This window comes from Oryctolagus cuniculus, chromosome 10 (assembly GCF_964237555.1).
Source record: "Oryctolagus cuniculus chromosome 10, mOryCun1.1, whole genome shotgun sequence".
NCBI classification, from domain to species: Eukaryota; Metazoa; Chordata; class Mammalia; order Lagomorpha; family Leporidae; genus Oryctolagus; species Oryctolagus cuniculus.
In genome coordinates, this window is record NC_091441.1 from 97891758 (window position 1) to 97906749 (window position 14992).

At 60.9% G+C, this 14992-nt stretch overlaps 1 protein-coding gene across 3 annotated transcripts in view; it reads right to left on the reverse strand.

Annotated features, from left to right (window-relative positions):
• The window catches only part of TEX264 (testis expressed 264, ER-phagy receptor), a 29371-nt gene that overhangs the window by 6956 nt on the left and 7423 nt on the right, over positions 1–14992 (reverse strand). For all 3 annotated transcript variants that reach the window (XM_008260731.4, XM_070050763.1, XM_051852397.2), the window contains exon 4: positions 8349–8570. In XM_008260731.4, the coding sequence (XP_008258953.1) occupies positions 8349–8570 (222 nt within the window). The remainder of the gene's footprint in view (positions 1–8348; positions 8571–14992) is intronic.

A 14992-nucleotide genomic window follows, 5' to 3' on the forward strand; every position in this document is an offset into this window, starting at 1 on the left:
TCGTGCAAGGTGTCATGAGGAACCGCTGGAAAGTGCCCCAGACACACCTCCAGGCCGTTCCTCCCACCTGGGCCTTCCCTAATCAGAGGCAAGAGGGGCACCTGGGGCCTACCCGTCACGCAGGGATTTCTAGGTCCTGGTCACCAGCACATTCCCCTCACAGCCCCACCCAGCACCAACATGGGCTCACCCACCCAGGAGTACAGGCAGACCAGGGAAGAGCAGTTCACGTGCCTTCCACAGGGTGCCCAGGGCATTGCCTCAGCTACTGGGCGGCACATTGCTCTCCTCGGGCCCAGCCCATCTCTTGGACAGGGAGAGGCATTCGGCCCGCTCAGCCCTGGGCTCCACAAAGGGGCCAGGTCTGCCCACAGGGGCTGCAAGGCCTTTCTGAACTAGCAGGGAGGAGGGAGCTCGGGCTTGCGCCTGGCTTCAATTGGGGTGGGGAGGGGATGAGAGACAGAAGACGTCGGGCGCAGGCAGTAGCCTGGAGGTGGATCCTGCTTCCCAAGCTACACAGGGGCTGGGTTTGCTCAGAGCTCGGTGGCCACAAATGTCCACAAGGAGGCGGCCATGGGAGTGGGCCAAGGTGGAGATCACACTTCTCCTACGTGAGATCTGCCCAATATATCCCCGCCCCATCATAGCCCCTCACCTCCTGCCTCACTGGGCTAAGGGGCCCTAGGTCTTTGCTGCCCAGCCCTACCATCACTCCGTGCCAGGCTGGACGGCCAGGGGGCCGCACAGCCAGCAAGCAGCTGCTGCCTCCCAGCCGCGGCGGTGGCATCTCCTCGCTGGGTGAAGCGATGCACGCTCATTTTTAATTACAGACGCTGATGATGTGCACCCGCCCGCACACACAGCGGTCCCTGAGAGTGGGGGCTCAGACCCCAGAGGCCCCTCAGGCAGCCGGTCTGCATGGCGTGTGCAGAGGCTTGGGGGAGGCGCAGCAGGGAGGCTGTGGCTAGAATGTAGCACGTTGTCATTACTCTGCCCAGGAACTTCCGTCAGCTTCCCCCTCCCCACCAGACCTTCCAACAGCTTCTGGCCAAGAACCTAAGCCTCCCCGTGGGCTGCTCTGGGGGCCGTGCAATGCCAGCAGCGAGAACCTGACTCTCCCCTCGCAGCAGGAGGGCCCAAAGCTCTGAGTGACAAAAAAGACTGGGAGTGAGACAGGCCTGTCAGGGAGGAGACAGGACCCGGGAGCCTTGGCCTGGCTTCTGACACATGGAGAGCTCCTTCTGGGCCTCAGTTTCCCCAACTACGAAAGGAAGGGATTAGAACAAGCGTTCCCAAAAGAAGAGAGGAACTGGAAGAAGTGAGAACACCAGTTTTTCAAGAAAAGACAACGAAAACAAATCCCATCAATGCAGGGACGACCGAAGTCGAAGACACCACACTAACTATGGCACAGCCTGCTGTTCTGTGCACCACTCGGCCAATTAGAAAACAAAACGGAAGCAAGAGGTAAAGGCGCTCTTGGGGTTGAGATACGGCCCAGGGCCGGTCTGGGAGCACCCTGTGAATGGCAGAGGAGCCAGGCTGGCAGGAGACTGGGGAAGACTTTGGAAGGAGGGAGGTGTGCGGGAGAGGGGCAGGGAGGCGGGGTGCTGTGCCTGGCACCCCAGCCTGCTGTTCCTGTTGCCGCCGCTGCCTGAACACTTTTCATTTTCACCTCAGAGCCGGCAGCCCGCCACACAATTTACACCTCTGCTCATCTCCCTGGCGCTACCCAGGCTCTGTCTGCCCAGGCAGCTCGGGGAGGGGCCCGGGCAGCAACATCATGACGGGCTGGAGCACGGGGCAGCAGGACGAAGACGAGTCCCTCTGTGCAGGCACGTGGACACAAGCCCTGAAGCCCCTGATGCCTGCGCGGACCAGGACAGCCCAGATTCCGCAGTGTTGCCAAACATCTCCCTTCTCCAGGGTTCAGATGGCCAAAACGACCCAGCTCAGCCCTGCCTGCGCCTTCTTGGGCCTTGTGGGGCAGAACCAGAGGGCTGTGGAGAGTGGGAGAAGGTACACACGGGAGCTCAGCGAGAGCACTGGGTGGGTCAGCCCTGGGAGCCCACGCCTCCCTCCCAAATCCGACTCCCCTCATCACGGGCTCCACTGCACCCCTGCGAGAGCCAGTCACTCTCTGCAGTGTCTGCACTCAAGGACCTTGAGCCCTGCCCGGCTCCCACACGGAGGAGAACGCTGCTGACTTATTACCCAGCAGCAGGGAGGCTGCGCGGTGCAGATGGAGCCGTGGAGCCAGGCACCTGGGAGCCAGAGGAGGCAGGACGAGCCGGAGGGGAAGGACAGGTGGGCAGGTGAGGGAGGAGGGGAGGATGGGAAGGCCTGAATTTCTCAGCTCCAACTGACACTCCGCCCTCTCTCCAGCCCTCAGGGGAGACCTTCCGGCTCTCCTGCCTAACTAGAGAGCTACCTCGCTCGCGGAAGGGCACAGCTGCTCCCCAGACTCTCTCCCAGCTTCCTGGTCCTGAATCCCAAGCCTTCTTAGGGAAGAGCAACAGAACTCTTCCTGGGGAAGTCAGGCCCGCCTTCCTGGGGAAGGTGCTCCCTCTGGTCTGGTGATGGCTCAACCCCACAGCACCATTCAGACGAGCCTCCGCCCCCAGGGGCCCACGGGGCTGCCAAGCTCCGATCCGCGATGGTATTTCAAGAGCGGTGGCTCCCACGCCGCCCCAGCCAAGGCTGCCTTTGTGCTTTGAGCCCTGGGGAAGAGGAGGAGGGAGGGATGAAGGCAGAGAGGATGCGGGCAGCTTCCAGTGGCTAGGGCAGTGGGGGAGAGGTCTGGTCTCCTGTGGGTTCCCCCCATACCTCAATGCCCAGAGGCAGCTCCCCAAGGGGGCCCAGGGAAGCCCAGGCATGGAAGGAGAGTCTCCTTCAGGCTGCTCCTCTCAGCTAAGACACTGAAGCCCCGTCTGGACACTGTCTCTCATCTGCACAGACGCCAGCAATGGCTCCCAACGGCTGCAGAAGCAGTGACCCAACTCTTGCTCCTCCTCCGCAATGCCAGCCTCACTGGATACCCACACCTCTGCCTGATCCGCCTTTCTCCCCAGAGACCACAATCCCTCCTTCCAGGTTCAGCCTAAATGCCACCCTCACAGGGCTGCTCTGCCTCCCCCCGTGACTTTACTCATCCCCTCGCCCCCAGGCAGGGGTAAGCTCTGTGGCTGCAGGAGGCGGGTGAAGTGTGCTAGAGCTGAGAGCGCCTTCCCTGTGCCAGAGGTGGTCACTGAGCAGGTGGAGGCTCTGGCAGGTGAGCCGGTCCTGTGGACCCAGGGAGGGAAGCCTGGGAATGGGTGAGGACAAGAGGCCTGATGAGGCGCCTGCAACAGCTGCTTCCTGTGCCCGCAGCAGCTGCCAAGGCCACACTTAATGAGTGCCTGCTGGGCACATGGGCAGCCAGGTCCTTCCTGTCCTATGCCTTTGGCTCCCTTAGCATCTCCCAGACCAGCAGCTGCTCCCAACTCTGTCCAGGCTGGAGACAGAGGGTCAGGTGGGTGCTGACACAGTGCTGACATCCCAGGCTCCATCCCAAGTGTATCCCAATTTCAGGAAGTCCTTGGCCATTGGTCCCAGCTCCACACATGCTGAGAACAGATGGCAAAAGGCACCAAGGAACACTCCTCAATCCAGGGGACCCAGTGTGGACTCCGTCACTGCTTCATCCCTTGACCTTGGGTAACCTGCCCTCCCTAGGACTCAACCTCGCCATGTGTAAAACTCCGGGGATGCTGGCTTTGCTCGGGACCCTGTGACTGCCTCCTAGCTGCTTCCTAGCACGCGCAACAGTGGAGCACAAGAGGGTCTCCTTTATCTAAAGTAAAACCCAGAGCCTTCTCACATTGGCTTGGCAAAGATGACAGGCAGAGAACGGGAAGCGACCACGGGTCTCCCATTCCCATTAGGGCTCTCTCACCTGGACTCCAGTGCCCCAGGCCCCATTGGTCACCGCCAGTGTTCTAGATCCAGCATGGACTCAGACCCACCTAGGGACCCCCTCAGAGTCACCGCGGCAGGCTTAGAGGACACAGACACAGGAGCCTGAATCCACTGGGCAGAACACAGGCTCTGAGCAAGCTTCACCCAACACACAGCTCCATAGGCAGCCACTTCCATAGGTGTCCGTTCCATACCTCCCAGCTGGCTGTCCCCTGGCACTGCCATGCTCTCGCCCTCTAATGGGGACTTGGTCACCTCCACACCAGAGACACCCCCAACTGGCATGCTCCCCTAGACCCAGCTGCCTCTCTGGGAGCCTCACCCCCACTCACACTGGTGCAGCACCCCTGGGCTCTGCAGCTGGCCTGGGGGCAGGTGCACGTCTCCAACCACAGAGCTTTTCAGTTGAGTTTCCCAAGCCCTTTCCCCAGCCAAAGCTGCAGATGAAACCCATACCAAGGACAACTCTGGCAGAAGCAGGTAAAGGTCTAAGTGCAGCCCCACCCCCAGCTGCCAGCCCGGGAACCTGGGCACAGCTCCTATGCTCCCACCCCATAGCAGTGTGGGAACTAGGGTCTGGGGTCACTGCCCCTTTTATGCCCCTGGGAGGACGGGCTCAGCCAACCACTTCTCCCAGGACCTGTCACCAAGGTCCCCCTCACAGGCACACAACTTCCGCTTGAGCCCCATCCCCCACTCTTCTCAGCAATTCTGAGTGAGCCCACGTCCGACCTCTGGAGCCAGCCTGCACTGCCCAAACCGCCCTGGTGTGGACAACAGCCTGGGTCTCTCTTTGCTTGGGAGAAGATGCTGAAACCATTTGATAAGCATCCTTTCCTGGAAACACCTGGGGACACAGACTCTGGAGAAGGGGGTGTATAGAGAAGATTCTAGAGGTCAGCCTAGGCCTGAACACTCTCAAAGACTGCCCCATCAAATCCTACAGACAGCCATGAGGCAAGTACTGTGCTGGGGACCTTTTACACATAATTCCATGCATGGGAGCCCTAGGCCAGTCACTTAGTTCTGGTCTGCTCCATGTGCCTGAGGCCTTCCCTGGATAGTCATTCAACCTGGTTCTAGCCGATGAGTTTGGAGGCCTTTGCCAATGCTCTGGGCTCACAGCTGGGCCCCATCTCCTGTGAACACTAACAATTTCAGGCAAGCTGGGTTCCCTCCAGCAGCTGCCAAAGATAATCCCTTTCCAGGCCTCAAGGTCTCCTCCTGCCCTGGGGGCCACCTCCTGAGAGTCCAGGGGAGCAGCCTGACCCTAGTTGGCACCTCCCACAGATGGAGGGTCACACAGCACCCAGAGACCCTCACACACACGTCTCAGAGTGCCCAGCCTGGGGGCCCGGGAGTTTACGAGGAGGGTGGCAGAGTTCCAGCTCCTGTAGCTCGGGCTGCCAGGCTACCAGGCTGCTAGGCTGGGGAAGGCTAGCCAGAGAGCCCGAGGCTGTCAGGCAGGCCACAAAGCTGGGCTCTCGCCATCTCTTTCAGAGTCCTGAGAGGCCTGACCCTCAAGTCCCTTGTCCCCTGAGGCCAATCCCGCCCCAAGCTCAGGCACATCTGCAATTGCCAAGGGAGCAGCTGCGCCCCCGCCCCCCCCCCCCCCCATCCCAGGCCCCCTGAGAGCCAGGCGGCTCTGTCCGCACCCCAGCCTCTGGGGAGGCAGGTGAGCCGCCCAGCCCTCCCTCCCTCCCTCCCTCCTCCTGGCAGCAGGGCCCTGGCCTCCCTCACCCCTCCTGAAACAGAACGCTGACGGCTGCTGTCATTCCGTTTGAAGAACCTTCACAGCAGTCCCAGATCCAGCGAGGAAAGGGAGGGGGTGTGTGCGCGCACGTCGCACGGTCAAAGGCAGCCAGCTGTCAGGACCGGCAGAGTAAGAAGCGCCCAGAGTCTCATTAGTAGCCTCCTTCCTCTGACCCCAGGGCAGCAGGGGAGGTGCCTTATACTCCTCCTCGCACAGTGCCAGGCTCTGTCCCCTGCGGGCTGCGGCTGGGGAACAGAGCCAGCCCCTTCCTCATCAGGGTGACTCTTAACCCTGTCACCAAACGCTGAGGACTTTGGGCCAGGCTTCCTCTGGGGGAACAGCCTGGCCCCTCCTCTCCCCCAGCTGGTGACCATGCCCACAGAAGCACCTCCCAGAGCCCTCGGGGAGAAGCCCCTAGCTCAGTCTTCACCCTGGGAGAATGAAGCCCACAGCACAGCTCCTATGGAGAGGGGGGTGGGGGGAGGAGGGAGAGTTCTCATCAAAGAGGTGACGTCAAAACCAGGCAACCTGTGAAGCTGTCAGGGGCCCGGAGATTTGGACAAAGGTGTCTAAAAATAAACCCCGAAGCCAGGAAAAGGCTCTGGTGGCTGAGTGGCTTGCCACCGCACCACAGGCTGAGCGCCCTATTCTAAGCCCCAGAACCCAGACAATCTCTTCCCGGGGTGCTTCTCCAGATGAGCCCCGAGGCTGAGGACGGCAGAGGCAGGACCCCAGCTACCACACGCGGGCCCTTCCTTGAGGGAAAACAGGAGCCGAGCGGCCTGGGCCGCTGATGCGTCCCCTCCCACCCTCAGCACCAGCCCAACCCCAGTCCCGGCAAGCACCTCCCGCCCAGGACCCTCTGGCCGCCACCCTCCAGCTCACAGAGACAATTCCTCCCTGCCAACACGCGGCTCCGCAACAGCCCTCCTGCTTCCAGGGCTTCTCACCCTCTTTCTTCAATGCCCTCTGGGACTACTAGGCCACGGCGGGTGACCTGGGGCCTCATCCATTCTACGGGCCCCTTGCACCTCTTACCCAGGACCCGTGTGAGTGCCCACTTCCATCACCAACTACCCTGTCCCAGTCCCCAGGTTGTTCTGAACAGCAAAGTCACGAGTCCACCAAGCTCCCTTCTATGCAGACTTGCTTGTCCCGTTCCCTGCCCCAGCTGCACCGGGCTCGCCCCCTGCATGGCCCTTGCTGCCACAGGCTCTCCCCTGCCCGCTGGCCCCACAGAAGCTAAGAGACGCAGGGCAGCCTCCCAGGTCAGAGCTGTCAGCAGGCTGATGTCCCCAGACATATCCACACCCCTGCGCTCTGAACTCCAGGCTCTGCCTGCATCGCTGCTGACTCCGGCCCCTACTTGGCTGCCTCTCAGGCCATTTCACTGACTCAGACAGGGCTGGTTTCCCCCAAAACCAGGTCCTCCCACCATCCTCCACACCCACGGAAGGCATCACTATGTGCCCGCCCACCCGCCTGGACCAGGGGAAGCAGAGCCCTCTGCGACCCCTTCTGCTTCCTCCCTTCCCCAACAGCCGTGCCTCGCAAAGCCTGTCAGTTCTACCCCAAAATACAGCGCAGACTCCGCCCTTGTCTGCACCTCTGCAGCCACTGGCGCGGCCCCAGCTGCACCATTCACACTGGATGCACGCAGCCTCAGAAGCACTTCCACCTGGCCCCCGTGCACGATCCAGACCCTCCCTGCCCAGGGACCTGGCGGCCCTTCTGCAACAGACCTGGCTGGATGTGCTCCTTTGCTGTCACTGCACAGGAACCAAACCAGAGCTCCCCAGCTGCTCTGGCCAGGACCCTCTGATCTCCTCTCCAAAGGCTCTCCAAGTGCTCTGGCCAGAGGCTGCCCCTCGGGAGGCTGCCCTGACCACTGAGGCCAGCAGTCCCGACTCGCCTCACCCCGCTTTCCCAGCAGCCTTGCTGTTTCTGAACGACATGTGCTACCACTCTCCTCCCCACCCCGTGAGTGCTTACTCCATGCACCATGTTTCACATCACACGCCGCACAGCACCTGGCACAGACACTCAATAAACACAAGTCCAGCGAATGTTTCCAAGCCCAAACAGGGTTGCTTCCACAGTATCCAAGTACATAAAACACTTAAACCAGGGACCTCTGTCAGACCTCCTGGTGGCCGCCCCTCATCCTTCCTCCAGGCAGGCTGGGCTGCTGGCATTGCCAATGACCGGGTCAGGCAGTGACGTGGACAGGGCCTGCCATTGCTGCCTCAGTCCTGCCCAGGGAACAGGCGCACAGGCCCAGGGAGAGGCAGGGCCAGGGTAACACGTGCCCTGCAGGCCTCTAGTAGACAGTCTGGGCCTGTCCATCCACCTGAGCACAGTGTGGAACGAGCAGTAAGGATGAGCACTAAAGTCAGACAACAATAGGCCGGGCCAAGTTTCTGCAACAAGCTCTCTGAGCTCCTGGGAGATCCTCTGGCCCTCCACAAGGTCTCAGGCATCTGAAAGAGAGGCCAACAGCCTCTGCCCATCTTGCACAGGCACCTGCTCACAAGAGCCCCAAGGTGCTTCTCTCCGCAAACCACCCCTTCCTCCCACCCTGGGCAGTGCTCCCCAGGACCTGGCTGCCGTTCCCACACACACCAGGTCTGTGCCTCACCTTGATGTAGGTGTCCAAGGCAGGGTGGACACGGCGGGCAGCCAACCAGATAGACAGGGCGGTGGTGTAGGGGAAGGTGGCTGTTACCACATGGCTGGGTGCCGGGAAGGAGAACAGCTTGAAGCCAAATCTCTGGTAGAGCTGGATGAGCTCGGGGGAAGGTGACTCCTCTCCCTCACTCAGGATGCTGCCCACTGCACAGCGGCACTTCTCGGAGGGCACCTGGGGAGGGAAGGCAGAGGGGGTGTCAGCGTCTGGCAAAGGGCTGCGGCCCTCCTTCCTCCTGGCTCTGTGCCAGCTCTGGCCTGGCAGAACCACCAGCTCCCACAGGCCAGGCAGCCTCAGAGGCCAGGACGGAGTCAGCGGTTTTCCTGCTGCAAGACGTCCGTGGCGCTGCCGGTGGCAACCTGCCGCAGGACATCCATCCACACCTTACCCATTCCTGCAGCAAACACATCGTGCCCCGTCCTGGAGACCTGACTTGGTCTCAGCCTCCAGAAGCCAGGGAAAGGGAAGGACGAGCAGGGCCTCTGAGCTGCCACCCTCTGCACAGCCCAGTGCAGCCCAGCTCCTGATGTGACCTGCTGGTCCCCGCCCCCAGGGCCACCAGACCTTCAGCCCAACCAGCTCCTCACCCCCATCACCTGGAGGCTTCACTGGTGGCGAAATGATGGCAGGCAAGGCAGCAAAAGTGGGGAGTGGGACCAGGAAAAGAACCCAGCGCCCTCGAGGGTCACACCCCAGGGCGGCAAGAATGTGTACATGCATGTGTGTGTGGGCGCCCACGTGTGCCAAGCCAGATGCCAAATCCCGACACGGGATGGTGCAGGACTCTGGGCTGCTGCTGACATTTTGTGAGGGGCCCTCCTCCCAGCCCCCCTGCAGGGCCAGCCACCCTCGCCAGGGCCTCCAGACCTCTCTAACCCCCATCCCAGAACCTTCCCTTCCCCACTTCCCAAGTCCCTTCCTGGCTGGGCCTCAGACTGCCGGCTCCCCTCCAAGGCTCTCAGTGCCTGCACTTCCCACTCTGCTCCCCTCCCTGCTTCCCAAGGTCGCACAAACCCAGCCAGGTGGGGCTCTTACATGAGTCTCCAACACTTCCTAGGACCAACCCAAGCCCCGTGAGGCCCAGCGCATCCATTGCCTCCTGCAACCTGCTGCCCACGCCGGCTTTCCTGCTGTCAAGTCTGTACCAGCTCCCAGGCCAGCCCCCTACCCGCTCCCACCAGCACGTTCCTGTATTCAGGACACTCACCACTGGTCCTGTGCTTGCAATCCTGGGTTCTGCTCTGTCTGAAGACTCCTTTCTCCTTTAACCCAGGGCCCAGGGCTTCCTCAGCACCCAGTATGCTCTTCTACTCCCATCAACCCAGCCCTGCCTTGGGGTCACACTTTGCCTGGAAGTAGGGCACCTACACCAGGCTCTCACCTCTGAGTGGACCCTATGGTCACCTATGGGTCACCCCCAGGTCTCTGCAGCCCTCGCCTCCTTGCTGCCCCCTCGAATCCCAAGGCACCAAGCCTGGTGCAGCGCTTTCACGGCAGGCAACAGAGGCATAGCAGCAGAGAGGGAGGCCAGGCCGCGACTCCTGAGTTGTGGGACACAGACCAGGTCCTTGGGTCCTGGGGAGCCCTGGTCTCTTGATGTCCACTTCTAGAATTACCATCTAAAGGTGACACTGAGCCCAGGCTCAGAACTCTGCTAGAGCTCCAGAACAGCTGAAGTTTATTAGCAGCTGTGACACAGTCCCCAAAACTGTCCCTCACCTGGCCTAGAGTGCCTGTCCTCCCTGCCCACTAGTCAGGGTCGCGTGCACTCTTGGGGAGCCTTTCAGTGGCACTCTTCCCACTCCACCCCAACACTTGCAGTAAACTGTCTGTCTTACAGTAAGTCTACTTTGGCAATCACTTCTCTCAGCTGAAGCCCCACCCCACGGAGGGAAGAGAAGAGGTGGCTGCAGTACCATCTCTTGGCTCTAGATGGTGCAACTGCCCCACTCATAACAGAAGACTCCAGCATCACCAGACAGGAGGTTCTGGCAGGCCTCCTGTTAACAGGCCAAGGGCCTGTGCCACGAAGTCTAACTGCTGTCCATGACCCTGGCAACCTATTTGATACAAAGGATCACTCGATATAGGTCTGATGGAGAAATGGCTAAGAGGTCACTTGCTCTTTCCTCTCCACCCCGTGGTCCGTCTGGGTTTGGGTTGGAGGGTCTTTCCTGGGTCATTTCAATAGCCTTGTGGGGGCTCCCAGATCAGCACTCTCTCACGTCCCTCAAAGGCACCAGAGCGCACACACACACTCTGCTTAGCTGCTCAGAACCTCCTGTGGCTCCCAGCTTGCCTCGCAACTCCCAAGCCCATCACAAAAGGCTCTGAGAGCAGCCCACACAGCACTGCCCAGACTTGTCCACACACTCACTCACATGCCCCTCTGCAACCCCAGGCTCCAGGAGGGGCCAGGGCCCAGATGGGCAGCGCCCACTGAACATCTACGTGGCAGAGGCAGGGACGGAGCCGGGATCTGGCCCAGCCCGTCTCGCCAGCCTCCTCACCCGCCACACCCCCGCCGCACGCCCACGTGGAACTATTCACAGCTCCCCAAACACGCCACATCCTCCCGTGCTTCCTGCCTCTGCATAAGCTACTTCCTCTGCCTGCAGTGTCCTTCTGCACCCTGTTCCAGAGCCCCTTCTGCCTGGGAACCTCCTGCCCATCCTGAGAGCCTCAGCTCAAGCCTCCGCCTCAAAGCCTTCTGTTCTCCCCGGGAGGCAGCCCCTCCTCTCTACTCCTCTCTACTCCTACATACCCAGGAGGGGGCAGGGGTCCCGCACACACGGAAGGCCCTCGGCAAACGCTCCGCAACAGTGCACATGCACACAGCTACACACAAAAGCCCTGCTCCTTGAGCAAGCCTCCTCTCCCTCCACCTGGAGGAAGTGAGGAGCCCCTGGCACGGTGGAGGGAGACAGCCCATCAGGAGATGGGATACTGGAGATGTGTATGGGGTGGGTGGGTGGGGGGCAACAGTGACTCCCTGCCTCCTGAGCAATCACCCAATGCTGCAAGTGAAGACACTCCCTGCCCCTTTTCCTGCCCTGGTCAGTGCCCTGGTCAGGCGCAGCCTAGGAGGTCCCTCAGCAAGCCTACCACCTGCTGAGCAGTCCAGGACAAGCTGAAGGCATGGGGCAGTTGACCCAGGCACCAGTAAGGGGAGCCAGGCCCTAGAACAGCCCAGGCAGTGGCAAGCTGTCTACTCTCAGGGGAAGGTGGCCCAGGCCTCCAGTTCCAGGGCATTGCCTACTAAAGCTGTCAAGGGCCCAGCTGGGGCAGTGCTTCACCTGTGTTTAGGCCTAACCCCAGGACACAGGCTTGGGCCCCCAGCTACTCCAGCCTGCTCCCTTTCCTCCCCATATCAGACATATTTCAGGGTACCTCTGCTCAAAACAAGCGCTGAACTGCAAGTAGCACAGAGAGGAGCTAGGGCAGGCAAGCTCACCCAGCACTTGCCCTAGAGTACCAGGAAAGGGAGGGGCATGCTAGGCTCCCGGGGCACTTCCCTCAGTTTGCAAAGCCTCCTGGGCTCCTGAGTCCCAGCTGGGGGAGATAGGGGCCATCCGCTAAGAACCTAATGCTGGTCCCATTGCCCCTTCCAGAAAGGTCTCACAGGGCCCAGCCAACCCTGTTGTGTGAGGCCACAGTGAAGACAGTCACCTCAGGGCCCCTGCCCTGGCCAAGACCTCACTGAGCCTGGGAGTTGGACAAGACTGATGTGATGTCTGCCAGGACCCAGGAAAGAGAAATGGTGTCAGTTGGCCCAGCCCAAACCCACCACTGGGTTTGGTAGAAATCGACAGCCCTGGGCCCACAACCTGTGCACCTCACAGGGCTGCCCTGAGCTCTCCCATACCAGTCTACCCAACCCAGAGCTCCCCAAGGTGATGGGGGAAGGGGCAGTGCCTTTCATGTGCCCTGGGATTCCCAGGAGGGCAGAACAGCTGCCCACTGCTGGAGGCTGCAGCTGGGCTTCATTTCCCCTCTCGGGTGCTGCAGGTCAATGCACAAAGCCTCATGCATGCCACATGCCTGAGAGGCTGGCATCCAGAGGCACAGCAGGGCAGGCGCCAGTCAGGACATGGGCTGACGGGGGCAGGGAGGGGTCCACAGGTGCCACCCTCACAGGGCAGTCTTGGGGCTGTCTCAGGAATCTCCCTCTACCCGCACCCCCAGGCAGGACCCTAACAACAGCTGTTATCTGACATGGCACCCACCAGTTGCTTCCTTCTACACACCAACTCACCAACTCCAAACAGCCTGTGTGGTCATACTGTTGCCGAGCCTGTCCCGGAGGCCCAGAGAACCAAGCCACTCAGCAAAGGTCACACAGCAAGGCAGTGTTGGTCCAGAACTGCACACACAACTCAGGGCCACTTGGGAGAGAAACAGGCCCTGGCCAGAACGGCCTACACAGTGGCTTCTCCCTGCAGTGAGCCACACCTCGCACGGCCTTGGTGACCTGCAGGAGCTTGGGACGAGGCCAGAAGCAGGCAGGCACAGTTCCTAAAAGTATAAAGTACCCATGGCACAAGGCCCTCACAGGAAGGACTGGCTGCAGCCGAGCCTGCGAGGCACTGACTAGGGCCATAGGGCCTTACCCTGTCACTCAGTCCCCACAGAAACAAAAGCCCGAAGATAGGGACTCCCTTCCATCCCGACTGGCAGGGAAGGAGACAAGACTGCAAGAGGCTGAGTGACTCACCCGGGGTCACCGACCCAAACCCACAAGAGCGAATCCAGAGCCCTCTCCCCTGCGCCACGCCTTCCTCCCAAGGGCAGCTCTAGAGCGCAGAGAGGGGCTCACCTTTCCACACCTGTCCCCCACAGTTAAGCTACGGCACAGCGACTGCCTGGACTCTACCTGGTCTTGGACCCTCAGGAAACATCAGCCCTGCCATGTTCCCATGTCCCTGCTCAGGATGTGAACGCTGCACAATTCCTTCCCAGGTGCCATCTGCTGGGTGCCCGCACAGAGGGCAGGAGGGCCTAGGCCCACATGCGGAGGGGGCAGGGGACCGGCACGGGCCTAAGTCAGAACCCTTACAGCCTCCGCCCCTGCACCCTGGGCCTCAAGTCTCAGCGAACTAAGTGGGGGAGGGGGGCTTCGCTGACTGCCCAGCTCCCTGAAGGCAGACCCAAAGTGCCACCCGACCCCCATCCACCCAGGACAAGGGCAAACTCTCCTTCCAGGTGGGGAAGTATAAGCAGCAAATCCTAGCCCATCTCAGCCAGGGAAAACTGGTGGCCACACCGCTCTTGCCTCTGCCAGGCGCCCCACAAGGGCAAGCAGGCAGGTTGCTTAAGCCCCAAACACAGCAGCGGAGGTGGCAGGAGAGGGTGGGGCAGGAGGTGGCAGGCCAGGCTGGTAGCCAGGACAGACCCACAGGCACAATGACAAACAGCCCAGCTACAAGGACCTACCTGTTGACAGGCCGGAGGTGGCCAGGATCAAGTGGGGTGCTCGGGGTCCTCTCAGCTCCTTCCCCTCCAACACTGAAGGCTCCCGGAGGGCCAGGCCCAGAAGGGAAGGCTAACGTCACTTTCCACACCCCCGACACCCACCCCAGAAGCGTGGCCAGGCCAGAGCAGCTTTTTTAAGGCAGGGCCCTACCCCAGCTACAAAAGGGCAGTGTGGGGCGGTGTGTAAGGGTGGCTGGGGGGAGGCGTGCAGATCCCTAGACAGCCACCTACACCTCACCGTGGTCTCTGGCACTCACCCCACTCCCTCAGGTACCTTGAAGGAAATGATCCATACTCCATGAATGCTGGGCCCTGGACAGGGGAGGGACACCACTGAGCCACAGCCACGATCTGGTCCACTTCCAACACCCTGCCCTTCCTCGACCCTCCCCCCACCACGCCAAGCCCTTTGCTGATGGAGAATGGAACCGTTCCTCCTGCTTCACAGGAAGCCCTAGCCCAGACCCTGCAGCCTCCTCCGCACAGGACTCTGGGACATGGGGCTAACAGCTCAAGCAGCATCTGGCATGAAAGGGTCCACAGCAACACCTTCTGTCCTGCCTCGATGGCCTTTCTTGCCACTTCTTGGGCCCAGAGTTAGACTAGTCAGGGCCTTACCAGGCCTTTTTCAGGAATGAGCCCCTGCCCCCCGCCAGCTAGGGACAGGAGCTGAGGCCAGGAGTGGGTGTGGCTGGGGAGCTGTCAGTACCACCTTGTGGGGGTGGGCAGCATCAACAGTGAGGTGCACCTGTAAGCTGCTTACTCACTGCCCCACACAAAGAGACACAAACAGCCTCACTTCCTCCCCACACTCACAGAGAAGCAGATTCTGCCTCCTGTTGTGCTGGGCTGGGACAGTCAACAGGGCTGCCCAGATCCTGTCCTCCTCTGAGAACCAGAATATGCATGGTGCCAGGCTGGACACTGCCAATGAGCGCTGCTGGTGGAGGCAACCTCTGGGGCCGCGAGAGTGAGTCCTCAGCTTCTCCAGCACTGAGATGGGGGCCCCTCCTCCAGGTTCCCCTGACATCGCACAGCACAGAGCCTGGCATAATCAGATGCTCACACCTTTGCTGAATGAAAAATGAAAAGTCTGAGACCACAGTACCTTGCTTCTGCTATTG